At 39.9% G+C, this 18,729-nt stretch overlaps 1 protein-coding gene and 1 long non-coding RNA gene across 2 annotated transcripts in view; one reads left to right on the top strand and one right to left on the bottom strand.

Moving 5' to 3' along the window:
• The window catches only part of LOC309810360, a 34,249-nt gene extending 24,622 nt beyond the window's left edge, over nucleotides 1-9,627 (top strand). The window contains exon 4 of the long non-coding RNA XR_014294970.1: nucleotides 9,577-9,627. This is a non-coding gene — a long non-coding RNA (uncharacterized lncRNA). The remainder of the gene's footprint in view (nucleotides 1-9,576) is intronic.
• CCDC146 (coiled-coil domain containing 146) overlaps nucleotides 1-18,729 on the bottom strand; it is a gene marked incomplete at its 5' end in the record, with an annotated part of 114,203 nt that overhangs the window by 25,080 nt on the left and 70,394 nt on the right. The window contains 5 exons of the mRNA XM_082632315.1: nucleotides 7,553-7,739; nucleotides 8,385-8,612; nucleotides 9,540-9,613; nucleotides 11,666-11,842; nucleotides 13,695-13,752. Coding sequence (XP_082488441.1) covers nucleotides 7,553-7,739; nucleotides 8,385-8,612; nucleotides 9,540-9,613; nucleotides 11,666-11,842; nucleotides 13,695-13,752 — 724 coding nt within the window. The remainder of the gene's footprint in view (nucleotides 1-7,552; nucleotides 7,740-8,384; nucleotides 8,613-9,539; nucleotides 9,614-11,665; nucleotides 11,843-13,694; nucleotides 13,753-18,729) is intronic.

Here is an 18,729-nt window from a genome sequence, read left to right on the forward strand (position 1 = left end):
TTCCACACATAAGTGATATCGTATGGTGCTTGCCTTTCTCTGTCTGACTTACTTCACTTAGTAGGATAATCTCTAGGTCCATCCATGTTGCTGCAAATGGCATTATTTCATTCTTTTTTATGGCCAAGTAGTATTCCTTTGTTTATACATACCACATCTTCTTTATCCATTCATCTGTAGATGGACATTTAGGTTGTTTCCATGTCTTGGCTATTGTGAATAGTGCTGCTGTGAACACAGGGGTGCGTGTATCTTTTTGAATTATAGTTTTGTCTGGATATATGCCCAGGAGTGGGATTGCTGGATCATATGGCAACTTTATTTTTAGTTTTTTGAGGAACCTCCATACTGTTTTCCGTAGTGGCTGCACCAACTTACATTCTCATCAACAGGAGGGTTCCCTTTTTCCACACCTTCTCCAGGATTTCTTATTTGTAGACTTTTTAATGATGGCCATTCTGACCAGTGTGAGGTGGTACCTCCTTGTAGTTTTGATTTGTATTTCTCTAATAATTAGCAATGTTGAGGATCTTTTCATGTGCCTGTTGGCCATCTGTATGTATTCTTTTTTTTTTTTTTTTTTTTTTTTAATTCCGGTACACGGGCCTCTCACTGTTGTGGCCTCTCCCGTTGTGGAGCACAGGCTCCGGATGCGCAGGTTCAGCGGCCATGGCTCACGGGCCTAGCCGCTCTGTGGCATGTGGGATCTTCCTGGACTGGGGCACGAACCCATGTCCCCTGCATCGGCAGGCGGACTCTTAACCACTGCGCCACCAGGGAAGCCCTGTATGTATTCTTTACAGAAATGTCTATTTAGTTCTTCTGCCTATTTTTGGATTGGGTTGTTTGTTTTCTTTGTTGTTGAGTTGTATGAGCTGTTTGTATATTTTGGAAATTAATCCCTTGTTGGTCACATCATTTGCAAATATTTTCTCCCCTTTCATAGGTTGTCTTTTCATTTTGTTTATAGTTTCCTTTGCTGTGCAAAACCTTGGAAGTTAGATTAGGTCCCATATTTTTTATTTTTGCTTTTATTTCTATTGCTTTGGTAGACTGTGTATGTTACCTCTTAAGTGAGAGTTTGAGGAGTAGGGATTATTTATCCATTTGGTGTGGGATGTATAGGCCCCTGTTGTGTTCCCTGAACAGTTAGAATTACCCCAAGTAGTTCAGACTCTTAAACATATGCACTCACCCTTGGTTCTTTATACTCCGTGAAAAATTGCCTCTTCTAGTCATTGGTCATTCTTTTTTCTTCCTTCTGATTTTTCTTTTATCAGTTTTACCTGAATATACTTTCCAGTCTACATTCATTGACCAAAAACATAATCTTGCAATGAACATTTTTTTTAGTCATTTAAACCATTATCTTCAACTCTCTTTTTCTTTTTTGAAGTAGGCACTAGGCCACTATTGAGTTTTATTTTATGAACACTCAAACTTTCCAAAATGATGTACAAATCAGTTGCCTTGAGAGGAACACCAGACCCCCAGCTATTCTGAGCTGAGAAGCCAGCACAAGGAGAGAGACCCTAGAACATTCATCAAAGCAGAGTAAGTGACCAGAGCAAGTGAGGCTGGATTATTTCTTCCAAAATGACTTTGCTTTTCAATTTGGTGTTTCAGTTTGGTGTTCCTGGGAGCAGCAGAGTCCTGGACTCGGGACTTTGCATTAAATACTTACTCCTGTGCGCTTTGTGTTGGGAGCCAATTAGCAAGCTTCTCCTCTCAATCCAGAATTGAGTTTCGACACTGAGCACTACTGCCTACTCCCCACAACCTCATGTTTCTTACCGTGGAGGTGGTCCTTTTGCCAATGGATGGAGGCCCCTGGCCAGTGAGGTATCCTCTACTATGCTTGGCACTTACTGGGCAGTGAGCGCCACTGAGGTGAGCCTCCGGGTGAAGGCAGGAAACAGGGTTCATGAGGTCTCCTTGTTTCTACCTGTAGCTTCTCACATAGGCTGCATTTATTTCCACGTCCCCAGCGGCTGTGTGTCACATGTACTTAGCACTACCGTTGTTACTGAGAGGCAACATGTCCACTGCTGTCTGCCTGGGAAGGTGTTAAAGGTTGTGTATTCATTATCGATTGCTTTTTCAGTTTTAATATTTTTTAAATTGAAGTACAGTTGATTTACAACGTGTTGATGTCTGCTGTACAGCAAAGTGATTCAGTTATACATATATATATACACATTCCTTTTTAATATTCTTTCCCATTATGGTTTATCATAGGATACTGAATATAGTTCTCTGTGCTATACAGTAAGACATTGTTGTTTCTAATTTCTTTATTTAAAACATTTAACTATAGTTGATTGACAGTATCATGTTAGTTTCAGGTGTACAGGTTCAGATTCTTTTCCATAATAGGTTATTACAAGATACTGAATATAGTTACCTGTGCTATACAGTAAATCCTTGTTGTTTACCTATTTTATATATGTGGGTATTTATCTGTTAATCCCATACTCCTAATTTATCCCTCCCCCTCCCCTTTCCCCTTTGGTAACCATAATTTTTTTTCCTATGTCTGTGAGTCTATTTCTCTTTTGTAAATAAGTTCATTTGTATCACTTTTTTAGACTCCACATGTAAGTGATATCATATGATATTTGTCTTTCTGTGTCTGATTTACTTCACTTAGTATGATAATCTCTAGGTCCATCCATGTTGCTGCAAATGGCATGATTTTATTTTTTTATGGCTAATATTCTATTCTGTGTGTGTATGTATGTGTGTATGTGCATATATATATATAACATCTTTATCCATTCATCTGTTAATTGGACACTTAGGTTGCTTCCATGTCTTGGCTATTGAAAAAGTGCCGCTATGAACATTGGGGTGGATGTATCTTTTCAAATTAGAGTTTTCATCTTTTCTAGCTATATGCCCAGGAGTGGGATTGCTGGATCATATGGTAGCTCTATTTTTAGTTTTTTAAGGAACCTCCACACTGTTGTTCATAATGCTTGTACCAAGTTACATTCCCACCAACAGTGTAGGAGGGTTCCCTTTTCTCCACACCTTCTCCAGCATTTATTATTTGTAGACTTTTTTTTTTTTTTTTTTTTTGCGGTACGCGGGCTTCTCACTGTTGTGGCCTCTCCCGTTGCGGAGCACAGGCTCCGGACGCGCAGGCTCAGCGGCCATGGTTCACAGGCCCAGCCGCTCCACGGCATGTGGGATCTTCCCGGTCCGGGGCACGAACCTGTGTCCCCTGCATCGGCAGGCGGACTCTCAACCACTGCGCCACCAGGGAAGCCCTATTTGTAGACTTTTTCATGATAACCATTCTGACTGGTGTGAGGTGATACTTCATTATAGTTCTGATTTGCATTTCTCTAATAATTAGCAATGTTGAGCATCTTTTCATGTGCCTGAGGGCCACCTGTATGTCTTCTTTAGAGAAATGTCTGTTTAGGTCTCTGCCCATTTTTAATTGGGTTGTTTGTTTTCTTTTTTTTTTATATTGAGCTGTATGAGCTGCTTGTATATTTTGGAAATTAATCCCTGTCGGTTGCATTATTTGCAAATATTTTCTCCCAGTCCATTGGTTGTCTTTTCATTTTGTTTATGCTTTCCTTTGCTGTACAAAAGCTTATATGTTTGATTAGATTCCCTTTGTTTATTTATGCTTTTATTTCTATTGCCTTGGGAGACTGACCCAAGAGAATTTATGTTAGAGAATGTTTTGCCTATGTTTTCTTTTTTTTTTTTAATTTATTTTTATTTATTTATTTTTGGCTGCATTGGGTCTTCGTTGCTGCATGTGGGCTTTCTCTAGTTGCAGTGAGCAGGGGCTACTCTTCATTGCAGTGCGCGGGCTTCTCATTGTGGTGGCTTCTCTTGTTGCGGAGCATGGGCTCTAGGCACGCAGGCTTCAGCAGTTGTGGCTCGCCGGCTCTGGAGCGCAGGCTCAGTAGTTGTGGCGCACAGGCTTAGTTGCTCCGCGGCATGTGGGATCTTCCTGGAACAGGGCGCGAACCCGTGTCCCTTGCATTGACAGGCAGATTCTTAACCACTGCTCCACCAGGGAAGCCCCTGCCTATGTTTTCTTCTAGGATTTTTATGGTTTCATGTCTTATATTTAAATCTTTAAGTCATTTTGAGTTTATTTTTGTGTATGGTGTCAGGCAGTGTTCTAATATCATTGATTTACACAAGGCTGTCCAGCTTTCCCAGTACCACTTGCTGAAGAGACTGTTTTTTCTCCACTGTATATTATTGCCTCCTTTGCTGAAGATTAACTGACTGAAGATGTGTGGGTTTATTTCTGGGCTCTCTATTCTGTTCCATTGATCTATATGTCTGTTTTTGTGCCAGTACCATGTTGTTTTGATTACCGTAGCTTTGTAGTATTATCTAAAGTCTGGGAGGGTTATGCCTCCAGCTTTGTTATTTCTTGGGAGGCCCATCTTCTACCTGCCCATGCCTAGACTTGGCAAATGCTTCAGGGAGGAAAAAGCCTACCTGTCTCTGTTCACCTAGGAAGTGTTTATTCTGTTTTAGAATTTACTTCCCACAACTCTCATATGTCTTTTTAAAATATCTGATTTTTAGTTTATCCATTTTTTCTGGCTACTGTGACAGGAACCATGGTCTCCTGCAATATTTCATATCTTAACTGGAAGTATAAATGGCAGAATTACATTTTATATTATGTTTATGTACCCCTTCTATTTTATTTAATTGAGATTTTCTGGTAGAGACCAACTTAATTCTGTTTAGGGTGTGTCATAGTTTAGAACCAATATTGTGACTTTTATCAGTGTATAACTGCTTTTGAGATCACTAATAGGTATTTCTCTAAGTGACAAATTATCTTACTGCTTCTATTTATCTTTCTTTTTACTTTTAAGAGGAATGTTTTGTTGAGTCAGCATTAGCAAATATTTAACAGACTGACTTTACTTACTACTGGAATCACCACAATAGATTACTAAAGGCAATGATAATTTTTTTCCTATTATTGTTTAAAGAAATCTTACTTATGGTTATTTGGTCAATAAACAGGGATTGTATTATCAATAAAAACAGCATTCGCTGCTCTTAAGAGCTTCCTACTCATCACATCTAGGATTCCACTAGGTCTTAGAAGAAATGTTTTAGCTGCTAATCACTGTAAATCTCACCGTGATTGAGGTGGAGTACCAGAAGGTCTGTGTTTACCCAAAGTTCCAACTTAACATCCTAATGTGCAAGGCTTTGGGCTAAAATGGAATAGCTTGTAGTAAGCCAATACTTCAAGTAAGAATAACTTGAAAAGTTGGATTTAAAAAATATATGTGAACGTATGAGAGTTGCAAAGGTAAATAGAGTTAAAGTCTTCAAAGGTTCTAGCATTATCCAGGAAGTAGTAAAAGAATTTTTACTGGACTCTAATAAATTAAGGATGAATGGTGTAACCTTTAGGATAACCACTCAAGGGATGGAAAGAGAATGCAAAACTAATACATATCAAAAATGGGGAAAATAGAACAATAGAAAATAGAAATTGAACAATTCATCTTTTTTATTAACCCGAAAGAAGAAAAGATAGGAGAGAAAATGAGACATACAATAGATGGGACAAAGAAAAAGCAATAGTAATACGGTAGACATGAGCCCAAGTGTATCCATAATTACATTAAATGTTTTTGGACTAAATACAAGAACTGAAAGGCATAAGTTTTCAGACTAGATATTAAAAAGTATATCCTGCGTATGAAAGACGCACCTAGATGAGGACAAAGAGAGAATGAAAGTAAATGGATGGATAAGGAAATAATCATGCAACATCTAACAATAACAACAAAAAAACTAGTGAAATGGTTGCTTGTACTAACATCAGACAACGTGAACTTTTATGGAAGAAAGCATTTCTGTAGTTTAAAATAGTTCACTGTCATAAAAGAATCAATCTACATGCAGGAATTTTAATAAAACTATTAAAAGTAGTTGAGAAGCATAAATACTGTTGTTTTATTTAATAATAACAAATAACTGCTCTATTTGTTTTGCAAAATTGTGAAAGCACATTTTGCCCCATTGAGATAGGAAGAAAGGTCCATGAGTGCCATCTGACAGCAAGACCAAGACCTAGTCATTTAGAACACTCATAACTCTAACCAGTTATTTTCACACTTTGCTAAATCTTGGTCTTTCAATCAGGATAGGCTAGGTTATGCTAAAGAAACAAGCCCAACGATCATGGCTCAAAAGCATGAAAGCTTATTTCTTGTTCTAACAAAGCCTGTGGCCAGTCAAGGTGATTCTCCACGACCACAGTTGGCTCAGCATTCCTGGATGCTTCCATTTACAGCACTTCCATGTCATCATGTACTTCCACAATGGCCACGGGATGGGGGAAAGAGCTAGAGGGTCTCACACTGCTCCAGGATGGAAGGAACATGTGTCATTTCTGCCCACAGTCTGTTGGCCAGAACCAATCATATGACCCTGCTCAATGGCAGAGGGTACAAGGAAGTATAAACCTTCCATATTCCCAGAAGGAGAAGAGCATTAGGCTTACAGGTTAGGATCAGAAGTGTCTACCGTAGCTGGAAACTCCTGTTTACATTTCTGAGGTCGTGAACCTCCATACTGTCAGGGAGCATGACCATCCTGAAGAAAACAGGTATGATTTCTGTACCCCCAGCCGCTTCATCTCAGAGATTGATCTCATTTTCAGCAAAGGAAGCACTGGCTAAGGCCTGGGCACAGGGAGGCAGCCCTCTCAACAATCCACTGCCGTTTAGCACTGCTCGGTTGGTTAGCACAGGGAGTACCACATGAGAGAGGAGGGGATCAGAGGCAACAGGACCAAAACCCCTCCATTTGGGAGCGCAGAGGCGGTAAGAAAGTAACAGCTACACTGAGCATTCTCTGGTTGTAGTACACCTCTGACACTGCACAAAAGTATCCAGGTCGCCAGACATTGGGTTCTGATGGCCCTTGACTAATTGGAGGTACAGGCTGACTGTCCATCTATATTTACATGATCTGATCTTGTTTCTGACTATTGTAGTCTACAGTGACACCATGCTGGATCTGACTCTTTCAACTCCTTCAAACATAGTGGTCCCCTTGGTCCTACCCTGTAACGAACCCGTTAGCTCTTCCAGAGCCGGATAGCCAAACTGCCTCCCCCGGCCAGGCTGATGCTTGATCCCAATAAGACATTTCTCTAATCTTGGGCTAACAAAAAGATTGAAACATACTATAAGACAGAGCCTCTATAACAGGTTTGATCCATTTTAAAGTTATCTTTTCTCTGTTCTTTTCCTTTCCCTCTTTCTCTATTGACAGCAAAAACAAATTCTTGAAATATTTTTGCTTAAAAAAGACAGCACTGAGGGAATTCCCTGGCGGTCCAGTGGTTAGGACTCTGCACTCTCACTGCCAAGGGCCTGAGTTCAGTCTCTGGCTGGGGAACTAAGATCCCACAAGCCGCACCAGCGCAGCCCAAAGGAAAAAAAAAAAAAAAAACAACCAAACAAAAAACCCCCCAAAACAAAAAGACGTCGCAGAGCTTACAAACCCAATAGTGGTGTTTAGCACCCACCTCTAACAGAAGCCTTTGATGCAGTGCTTGAGTTTGAGTGAGTGCATCCCTGGACACTTTCAAGAGTAGCTCCATTTTTTTTAAATTTCGAAAATCTCGCTCTTTCTCTCTCTGCTTACGAGAAAGTTCATCGTGGTAGTTTTGCTTGTCAGTGAGACAGTTTCGTAAATTGAGGTCCAAGATCCCTCTATTCCAGGTAAAAAGAGAATATGAAAGTGATTTGTCATCAACTGTCCTTCATGTTTTTCAAGACAGTGTGCTCAGCAGGTGCATACAGAACTATTCTCATGCTAGAATCAAATTAAGTAATGCCCAAAGCAATTCTGTTTGCAAGTTCTTGTCAGAGTCACAGCCACTAAAAAAACCCACACGGAAGAGCAAATTGGCGGAGGCAGAAGTTCCCAGTCTCCCTGAAATTTTGCTTAAAAATGGAAATTAACACTATGCCAGAGACTCACACCACAAAATTGCTCCCATTAGGCAAAAATCGTGATTACCTCAGAATACAATAATTTTCAGGGAAAAAAAATCCCTCAATTATAGCATACTCCAGGGATATAATTTCCCAGAGGCACGTTTTAGAAACTGAAAAAAATGCGATAGATTGTGTCCTTAAGTTTTTGGGTACAGGAAATTAAGGGCAGTAAAAAATATAGGATGGAGAAATACTTTGAAATGCTTTATTTAATAATATATTTTTATTAATGGTAAAAATGGTAAAATTCTATAAAAATGTTTATTGAATCAATATAAATGTTTGAGATTATGTTTTGAATCCTCAAATATAAATTGAAGAAAATGTAGATGACAGAAACACATTAATATAACTAACCTTTCAGTTAGTGAAGTTGCTTCGTTCTCTCTGGTTAATTCCAGTAGCTTGACCAACTGATTATACTCTCGTTCTTTAGTTTCAAGCAAGGCTCGTTTGCCTTCAACTTCCTTTATTATGTCCTCCTTTTCTTCCATTACAGCATTAATTTTGGTTTCAACTTTCTTTAGGGAGTCATTCAGCTCTTTGAGTTCATATTCCACGACAAGTTTTCTCTTTTCCATTTCCCTGTGAGGGATACATACATACACATATTCATAGGTACACAACACACACCTGAGTTTGCCTTATTTTGAGCCCAGGCTGTCTACCTATTTTTACTTTCTGACCGGGCAACAGAAGGGCTAGTCATAAATTCAGTGATGTCAGAAGTGGGTGAAGACCACAAATGAGTGGGACTGAGGGGATATCTCCACTGAGTGCCACTGAGGGCAGGAATTTGTCCAGCCTCCCCACTTTCTCCCCAGATCCCTGCTGCTACCGTCTCCTGGGATTCTACCCTCATCCTGACCAGCCTCCCTGAATTGACAAATTTCTCAACTTTGGTGCTAGTGGGCTTGGCTTTTAGAAACATTACTAGTATCTGCTGCCTTTTTTCTCTCTTCTTTTAAGATCAGTCACCAGAGCAGTCCTAGGACTTCTCCAGATTTTTGTATCTTCACTTATCTTTATCCTTTCCGGTTCCTCCAAACCTTGAGAATTCCTCAGTGACTTGTGCCTCCAAATCTCCTCTGAATGCTTGGGGGTCTTACACACGTGAATAGCTGGCAAGTGAAGAGTTACTGTCACTTGGGCTTTAGGCATCTGGCTGGCCAACACATATCTAGACCATGAAATTCTACCCAGTTCCAATAATTTATTCCATACACATATCTGTTAAAGTCAGTTGGTGTTCTCCATAGAGATATGATATAAAATTGGAAAGAGAATATTGTCCCCAAATTAAGACATAAATGCTAGGAATGACAGTAATGTGCTGCACTGCATTCTCCTGAAGAACTTGATATATACAACCTAGACAGGGCCAAATGCAGATATCTCTAAAATTATAATGGTAATTTGATATGTTCAGTGGTTAATATTCTTGTTTTAGTATGCACACATAACTTGGGGGAGCGTGGGCTGGGAGGGATAAAAAATAAAATCAAGCCATACACTTTGTTGCGTGTTGTTTTTTCTATCTCTTTTCCAGTTTGTACAGGAATGGATTGATGTTGGACCACTTCATCCTAGTAAAGAAATGGAACCATGTTAAATTATGTAGTCTTGGACCAGAAGCAGTCAAGCAAATTAAACAGGAAAGAGAAAAGAACTACAAGGTGTAGAATTCTTACTCTCTGTCCTGTACTATGCAGTGTGCTTTAATTATTCCATTTAATATTCATAAGGACCTTACAAGATGGTAATGGTTGTTACCATTTTAAAGAGAAGCTAACTGAGTGTAACACAACCTCTGGGCACTCTGCCTAGATTGCCTTTATGGAGGTACACCCATCCCTCAGAGGCTGCTGACAGCTCATGCTTGTTCTCTCCACAGGATTGCCATGGCTGGCAGAGCTGCCTTGTCTCGGGGGATGGGGGGGTGGAAGGTGGAGGGAGGCAGGCTGTGACCCATGTGGAGATACAGCAGCCCATCCCTCTGCCTCAGGGTGGAACAACCTCTGCGGTGCAATTCATGGCATCAGGTTGCCGGGAGGGTTCTCCTGAAACCATATTTTGGCCTGGCTTCGAACCCCACCTCTAGCCTGTTTCCCTCGCTACCCTATGGGATTCTCCTTAGAGCTCCTGCTCAGTGAATACTTGTCTTAATCTCTGCTTCTAGGGAACCCTGCCTAAGACCGAGGCTAAGTGAAGGTACATAATTTTCCCAGACTCACACAGCTTGTAAATGGCAAGGCCAAGATCAGAAGCTAGTTTTGTCTGACGCCACTTTGCACTGTGCTCTGTGGATTTGCAGAAGATTCACTTTTATCCTCAAGAATCTTATGTACGTGGCAGGGGTTGTGGAAGAGCCCCTTCCTGGCTGAGGATCACACTGGACTTTGGGGTCTGGCGTGACAGGGATGCTTGGGGATTGAAGACATCCCTGCAGTGTGGTGCATTTCTCCCTGGGATCTTGCTCAGTCCTGAGGCAGATCTAAATTTTGTGAGGCTGAAACTTGTACAATTTGGGGAGCCCTTTTTTTTAAAGTATTATAATTTAATTATTTATAAATTTATTTATTTATTTATGGCTGCGTGGGGTCTTCGTTGCTGCGCACAGGCTTGCTCTAGTTGCGGCGAGCGGGGGCTACTCTTCGTTGTGGTGCGTGGGCTTCTCATTGCAGTAGCTTGTCTTTGTTGCGGAGCATGGGCTCCAGACACGTGGGCTCAGTAGCTGTGGCTCGCGGGCTCTAGAGCGCAGGCTCAGTAGTTGTGGCTCGCGGGCTTAGCTGCTCTGTGGAATGTGGGATCTTCCCGGACCAGGGCTCGAACACGTGCTCCCTTCCTTGGCAGGTGGATTCTTAACCACTGTGCCACCAGGGAAGTCCTGGGGAGCTCTTTTTAAGAAAAAGAATCAAAAGTTATAAATGATAATTAGGTTCAGGGCCTTGGCAGTGGTTCGTGCATGTGAAGCCTTAGTTTCATTGGGGTCCTTGTAAATCCACCTGTGCTCAGTGCCTGTGTTCCGGGTGGCAGCTGGGTACGTCTTGGCCGACTGCTCTGACTCTTAAGGAAAAGGAGGTCAAAGTGAATCATAACTGTCCGCTAAGCCAAGGTGTCTCAGATGTAGTTTTAAGACATAAGTCTAGGTTACTTCAATTGTTTTGAGACCTATTATACAAAGGTTTCAAAATAAAATGAAATTTAATTATCTCCTAAAACAGAAATACAGGCCTTGCATCACTTTCACGGTGAGAGGGAAGTGAAGTGGAATCAAGCAGACAAAGAAGGATGCAGTAATAACGGTATACAAGAGAGGTGAGAACACTTGGTTGCCCTTGAAGGAAGTGATTGTGTTTGTGACACTCATTTCCAATACAGAAAACTGCTTGGTGAGGTTTAGAGAGGCCTTTTCTCCAGGTCAGGACTCCAATTTAGAGTGATGCTACTGAACGCTCCAGAGTCTTCTGTGAAGTCCCAGAGCCCAGGTTTAGTTTGATAGGATCAGTCACAGTGCAGAACATTTCAGTTTGTGTGTTTGGTCTTTATCAAACATTTGCAGTCAATCTTCATACCCATGCACCTTTATGTCCTTGCAGGCACAATGTTTAAATATTTATGAGCTGTGAGTAACATACCTTTAAGGTGACCTGATATTCGAACAATTCTTCTAGTTCCTTCTGCTCCTTTAGTAATTGCTTTTGCTTGGATGTCAAATCTTCCTGTAAATTTTTAATTTCTAATTTCTTCTGCATTACTTCCTTATGTAATTCTTCAGTGCTTTCTCTCAGTATTCTCATCTTCTTCTCTATTTCCTTTAAAAGTCATGAAAATGATCAGATTATACAGAGTCTGAGCAAACATTTGTCTCCCTAAAAATCAAATTAAAAATAATTTTACTCACCATTGTGATTATATTTGTTTTGAGATTCATGAATGATTTCTTGCAAAGTTAAATGCACCTTATGATTTCTGACCTCTTCAATAAAGGCATGGCAATTGTACTGCGTGTGTTAGACAGCTTACATTAGATTTGAACTCATTTTTCAATTAATGCTCTTTTTTATCTTCCTACATTTTAAGTGTTTCCTTTTTCTGAGTTCATATTTATTTCATACCAAAAAGCTGTAGTAAAAATGTCCAGCCTTTTTTCTAGTAGCTTTGTGATTTGGCAACACCAGATGCAAATAATCTTTGAATATCAGGTTTATGGTTATCCTGAGTCACACATGAGAATTAAAGATTAGGAAGTTCATATTTGGAATATCTTATCCTTGGCACTCCTTAATCCCCTGCTCTCTTATTAATATTACTTCTCTAAGTCAGGCACATTATCCCCAAATGCCCTCTGCCCCAGACTCCTAACAGGTCTTTGTTTCCCATGACTGATTATCTGGGGAGTGTTTGGCTTGTGACAGAAAAGCCTTCTTATGCTCAGAAGGTCCACACGTTACTAATGCCTAAGTGGAAGGATCCATTTAGCCTGCTCTGGCCTTTCTGCATATCACCCTCCTCCTCCTCCACTGTGGCTTCGAGAGGGTAAAACTGGTGATCCTATGGTCAGGAACTAAGATTCAAAATGCTTTTTCCCACAGAATCTGTGTTGAAAATGATGGTTAGGAATACTTCTGTACTAGTATATAATATATACATAATTATATTAATATATAATATGATGTATCAATATATTCATCCTCATATATTATAGCATTTTACTCTATGCATATAGAGTAAAGGCATTTTACCTTATGCCTTGGAATTAGACCACCACCAACATACTTTTAAAATATAACCATTTAGAAGGTGAAAGCAATGCAAAGTGTGATGATCTCTGTATTTACTTTCTATGATGGATTGCAAAAATAGGGACATAAATTCCTCCTATTCTTGTTTGCATGCCTCTTTGCAATATGTCTTTGTCCTTATTCCCATTAAGAGGTAGGACCTGTTTCTTTCCCCATTGATTCTAGATGTGACCATGCGACTTGCTTGGACCAATGGGATGTTACCAACAGTGATTTAAGCAGAGGCTTGAAAAGTGCGTGTGTTGGGGTTTGCCCTCCCTTGAGACTGTCTCTTTCCTGAGACTGGAAACCCTTCCACCGTCATGAGAGTAACCAGTGACATGTGACCTTAGACCAACTAGCGGCCCAACTGGCTGACATATGAATGAAGCCATCCTAAGCCTTCCAGCTCCAAGTGAGCCAGCTCAGATCAGAAGAATTCAGAACTGAGGAAAATAAGAAATGGCTGTTGTTTTAAACCACTATGTTTTGGGGCAGTTTGTTAGGCAGGAATTAATAAGTGATACACCTTTATAAAAATTTCTTGTAATAAGCTTGAGACAGTCAGGAAGCTATGAGAGTAATAGCTATAGCAAAAATACTGTTTTTAAGTGCCAACCCTTTTTTCTTCTGAAAACAAAGCAGATATTGTCCAACTAAACATACCCTGAATTAGATGCCAAATAGCTAAATCCTATAATAGGCACCACTTATGTTTACTGTAAAAGTTATGCAGATATTCCTTTCAGCACCATCCATTGTTAAGATTTCTGGGTCTTTCAAATGTTTCAGGGTATGGTTGTTGTGATAAACGTTAATATTTATCAAAAGGGATGTTTCAATCCAGCTGTATTTAACAAAGTCTAGATCATCTAAGACTTACTCCTGGCTTAGGTATCTTCTCTAATTCCTTTTTTATGAGGCTTTTCTCTTCCATTAAGCTGCAAAACAAAAACAAAAACAACTTTGACAAAGTACAAAAAAGTAAACTATTTCCACAGTAATAACTTTCTATTTTCTCTTCTCAGAATGCACTCCCAGGTGTGTTTGCCAGACCTGGTGTCCATCCTTTGTGATGGCTTCACTGAGTCCCACAGGCCCATTTAGGTGCTCCCTCCCCAGTCCTGCCTCAACACTGTACACACACCCATCAAAGCGGTTCTCTCATCATATTGTAACTGCTTGGGAGCACGAACTGCCCCCCAGACTCAAGTTCCTTCAGGTGGGCTCTGAACTTTTTATTTTATTTGCAATAGACTAGTACCTGCCTGGATTGCTACTACAGCCTCTACTGCTTTCATCAAATTATCAGATCCCACTAGCCAGTAGGTCTAAAGATGCATGCATACCAGGTTTATTTTTATGAAATTGTATTTGCAATAAAGTAAATTAACATTTGTGTAATAAGTATGCACCATGTGGAATTTAATATAAGTTAGTTGTGTGGACCACAGGCTGAAGTTGAAGTTTTTCAGAGTTTTGAACCCTTACACCTTTCCTTTTAGAGCTTGTGTATAGATTGCTCTTTTACTTCCAAGCTGTTGATCCTACACCTGAGCTGTGTTGCCACCAGGGGGTGGTAGTGCGCTGCCATCTCTGGATTGTAAAGACCACCTGAGTGTCCCTGAGTTTCAAAATGGTGATGTGAAACTCTCCCACAAGATAAGACTTACAGTCTTTTCTTTAAATATGAAATGATATTTTCTTAAACAAACATAAAATGGATAATTCTTTAGGACATTTTAAATTACATTTCTATCATCCATTTTCTCTCTTTCTTTTTTTAAAAATCTTTATTGGAGTGTAATTGCTTCACAGTGCTGTGTTAGTTTCTGTTGTACAACCAAGTGAATCAGCCATATGCATACATATATCCCCATATCCCCTCCCTCTTGAGCCTCGCTATCCCACCTCTCTAGGTCATCGCAAAGCACAGAGCTGATCTCCCTGTGCTGTGCAGCTGCTTCCCACTAGCTAACTATTTTACATTCGGTCGTGTATATATGTCAAAGCCACTCTCCCTTCGCCCCAGCTTCCCCCTCCCCCGCTCTGTGTCCTCAAGTCCACTCTCTACGTCTACATATTTATTCCTGCCCTGCCACTAGGTTCATCAGTGCATCAGTGCCATTTTTTTTTTTTAGATTCCATATATATGTGCCAGCATATGGTATTTGTTTTTCTCTTTCTGACTTACTTCACTCTGTACGACAGACTCTAGGTCCATCCACCTCACTACAAATAACTCAATTTCATTCCTTTTTATGGCTGAGTAATATTCCATTGTATATATGTGCCACATCTTCTTTATCCATTCATCTGTCAATGGACACTTAGGTTGCTTCCACGTCCTGGCTATTGTAAATAGAGCTGCAGTGAACATTGTGGTACATGTCTCTCTTTGAATTATGGTTTTCTCTGGGTATATGCCCAGGAGTGGGATTCCGGGGTCATATGGTAGTTCTGTTTTTAGTTTTTTAAGGCACCTCCATACTGTTCTGCATAGTGGCTGTATCAGTTTACATTCCCACCAACAGAGCAGGAGGGTTCACTTTTCACCACACCCTTTCCAGCATTTATTGTTTCTAGATTTTTTGATAATGGCCATTGTGACTGGTGTGAGGTGATACTTCATTGTACTTTTGAGTTGCATTTCTCTAATAATTAGTGATGTTGAGCATCTTTTCATGTGCCTCTTGGCCATCTGTATGTTTTCTTTGGTGAAATGTCTATTTAGGTCTTCCACCCATTTTTTAATTGAATTGTTTGTTTTGTTGATATTGAGCTCCATGAGCTGTTTGTATATTTTGGAGATTAATCCTTTGTCTGTTGTTTCATTTGCAAATATTTTCTCCCATTCTGAGGGATGTCTTTTCATCTTGTTTATGGTTTCCTTTGCTGTGCAAACAAAGAGTGTTTTTCCTATGTTTTCCTCTAAAATGTTATAGTGTCTGGTCTTACATTTAGGTCGTTAATCCATTTGGAGTTTATTTTTGTGTATGGTGTTAGGTAGTGTTCTAATTTCATTCTTTTACATGTAGCTGTCCAGTTTTCCCAGCACCACTTATTGAAGAGGTTGTCTTTTCTCCATTATATGTTCTTGCCTCCTTTGTCGTAAATTAGGTGACCATATGTGTGTGGGTTTATCTCTGGGCTTTCTATCTTGTACTATTGATCTATATTTCTGTTTTTGTGTCAGGACCATACTGTCTTGATTACTGTAGCTTTGTAGTATAGTTTGAAGTCAGGAAGCCTGATTCCTCCAGCTCCATTTTTCTTTCTCAAGATTGCTTTGGCTATTCGGGGTCTTTTGTGTTTCCATACAAATTGTAAATTTTTTTGTTCTAATTCTGTGAAGAATGCCACTGGTAGTTTGATAGGGATTGCATTGGATCTGTAGATTGCTTTGGGTAGTATAGTCATTTTCACACTGTTGATTCTTCCAATCCAAGAACATAGTATATTTCTCCATCTCTGTGTCATCTTTGATTCCTTTCATCAGTGTTTTATAGTTTTCTGAGTACAAGTCTTTCACCTCCTTAGGTAGGTTTATTCCTAGGTATTTTATTCTTTTTGTTGCCGTAGTAAATGGGATTGTTTTCTTAATTTCTCTTTCTGATTTTTTGTTGGTAGTGTATAGGAATGCCAGAGATTTCTGTGCATTATTTTTGTATCCTGCAACCTTACCAAATTCATTGATTAGTTCTAGTAGTTTTCTAGTGGCATCTTTAGGATTTTCTATGTATAGTATCATGTCACCTGCAAACAGTGACAGTTTTACTTTTTCTTTTCCAATTTGTATTCCTTTTATTTCTTTTTCTTCTCTGATTGCCGTGGCTAGGACTTCCAAAACTATGTTGAATAAGAGTGATGAGGGGCTTCCCTGGTGGCGCAGTGGTTGAGAGTCCGCCTGCCGATGCAGGGGACATGGGTTTGTGCCCCGGTCCAGGAGGATCCCACATGCCGCGGAGCGGCTGGGCTCATGAGCCATGGCCGCTGAGCCTGTGTGTCTGGAGCCTGTGCTCCGCAACGGGAGAGGCCACAACAGTGAGAGGCCCACATACCGCAAAAAAAAAAAAAAAAAAAAAGAGTGATGAGAGTGGACATCCTTGTCTTGTTCCTGATCTTAGTGGAAATGCTTTCAGTTTTTCACCATTGAGTATGATGTTCGCTGTGGGTTTGTCATATATGGCCTTTATTATGTTGAGGTAGTTTCCTTCTATGTCCTTTTTCTGGAGAGTTTTTATCATAAACCAGTGTTGAATTTTGTCAAAAGCTTTTTCTGCATCTGTTGAGATGATCATCTGGTTTTTATTCTTCAATTTGTTAATGTGGTGTATCACATTGATTGATTTGCATATATTGAAGAATCCTTGCATCCCTGGGGTAAATCCCACTTGATCATGATGTATGATCCTTTTAATATGTTTTTGGATTCTGTTTGCTAGTATTTTGTTCAGGATTTTTGCATCTGTGTTCATCAGTGATATTGGTCTATCCATTTTTTTGGTGATATCTTTTTCTGGTTTTGGTATCAGGGTGATGGTGGCTTCGTAAAATGAATTTGGGAGTGTTCCTCCCTCTGCAGTTTTTTGGAAGAGTTTGAAAAGGATTGATGTTAGCTCTTCTCTAAATGTTTGATAGAATTCACCTGTGAAGCCATCTGATTTTTTTTTTCTTTTTTGTTAAGAAACATTGACTTTTTTCCTTTAAAAGATGTATACTTTTATTTATAGAAATACATCATTCATAATCCCACCCCCTCATACCACAACTGATCATTTTTATTTTCCTTGTATATTTTAATGAAATTATATTAAATATGTATATATGATTGAAAACATTTTTACCTAACGTGTAATTAAAATAGTTTCCCAAGTTGCAAAACAGACTTCATAATTAATAGTTTAATAGCTAGTTTCAAGGTTTTCTAGTGGGTGGATGTACCATAATAAAATAATCCTTAATATTGATATTATCTAATATATACTGAACGTACTGTATGCCAGGTTCTTCACAAACATCATTTCTAAACTGCAGATCCTGTCTAAGTGGCTATTATTACCTTCACTGTACAAATGAAGAAACTGAGGAGTTAGGCACCTCTTCCAAATTCACCGGTCAAGGCTGAAGTGACTTTCAAACCCAGGTCTATCTGACTCCAGGGTGCTTTTCAGTATCAAGCTCCCTCTGGAATACATTGCTATTGAAATATTCCACTGTTTTTTAGAAGTTAGATTGCTTTAGATTTTTTGCTTTTATAAATAATAGTGTAATAAACATCTTTATGCATTGTCTGTTTTCTCCTTTTGGGTTCTCGTTTTTGCGTGGCATTACTGGGATGAAAAAAAGTTATTGTACGTGTGCCTTTTTTTTTTTTTTTTTTTTTTTTTTGCGGTACATGGGCCCCTCACTGCTGTGGCCTCTCCCGTTGTGGAGCACAGGCTCCGGACACGCAGGCTCAGCGGCCATGGCTCATGGGCCCAGCCGCTCCGCGGCATGTGGGATCCTCCCGGACCGGGACACGAACCCTTGTCCCCTGCATCGGCAGGCGGACTCTCAACCACTGCGCCACCAGGGAAGCCCTATGTGTGCCTCTTGATATACATAAACCTGTAAACTTTCAAACTGACATTAAAATCTAAATCTGACATTTTCAGCTTTTCTGACTAAGGGGTGGTTCAGTGTCAGAGCTCCTCAGGATTCATTACTTTTCTACAGCAGGAGTCCGAACTGAAACCATGTCATCAAAGGATTTTGGTTTTAAGGACTTGTGGGTGAAGAGGGACTTCTGGAAGCCCTGTGTGCTGCCAAGTGCAAGAGGCATCATCCACATCAGGAGTAGAACCAGCCTGAATGGGTGGAAGTTATAAGAAGGAAGATTTCTGGACCAATACAAGCGAAAGCCATCTAAGAGTCAG

Source organism: Mesoplodon mirus (assembly GCF_964341445.2).
Source record: "Mesoplodon mirus genome assembly, chromosome: 9".
In the NCBI taxonomy this organism is placed as follows: domain Eukaryota; kingdom Metazoa; phylum Chordata; class Mammalia; order Artiodactyla; family Ziphiidae; genus Mesoplodon; species Mesoplodon mirus.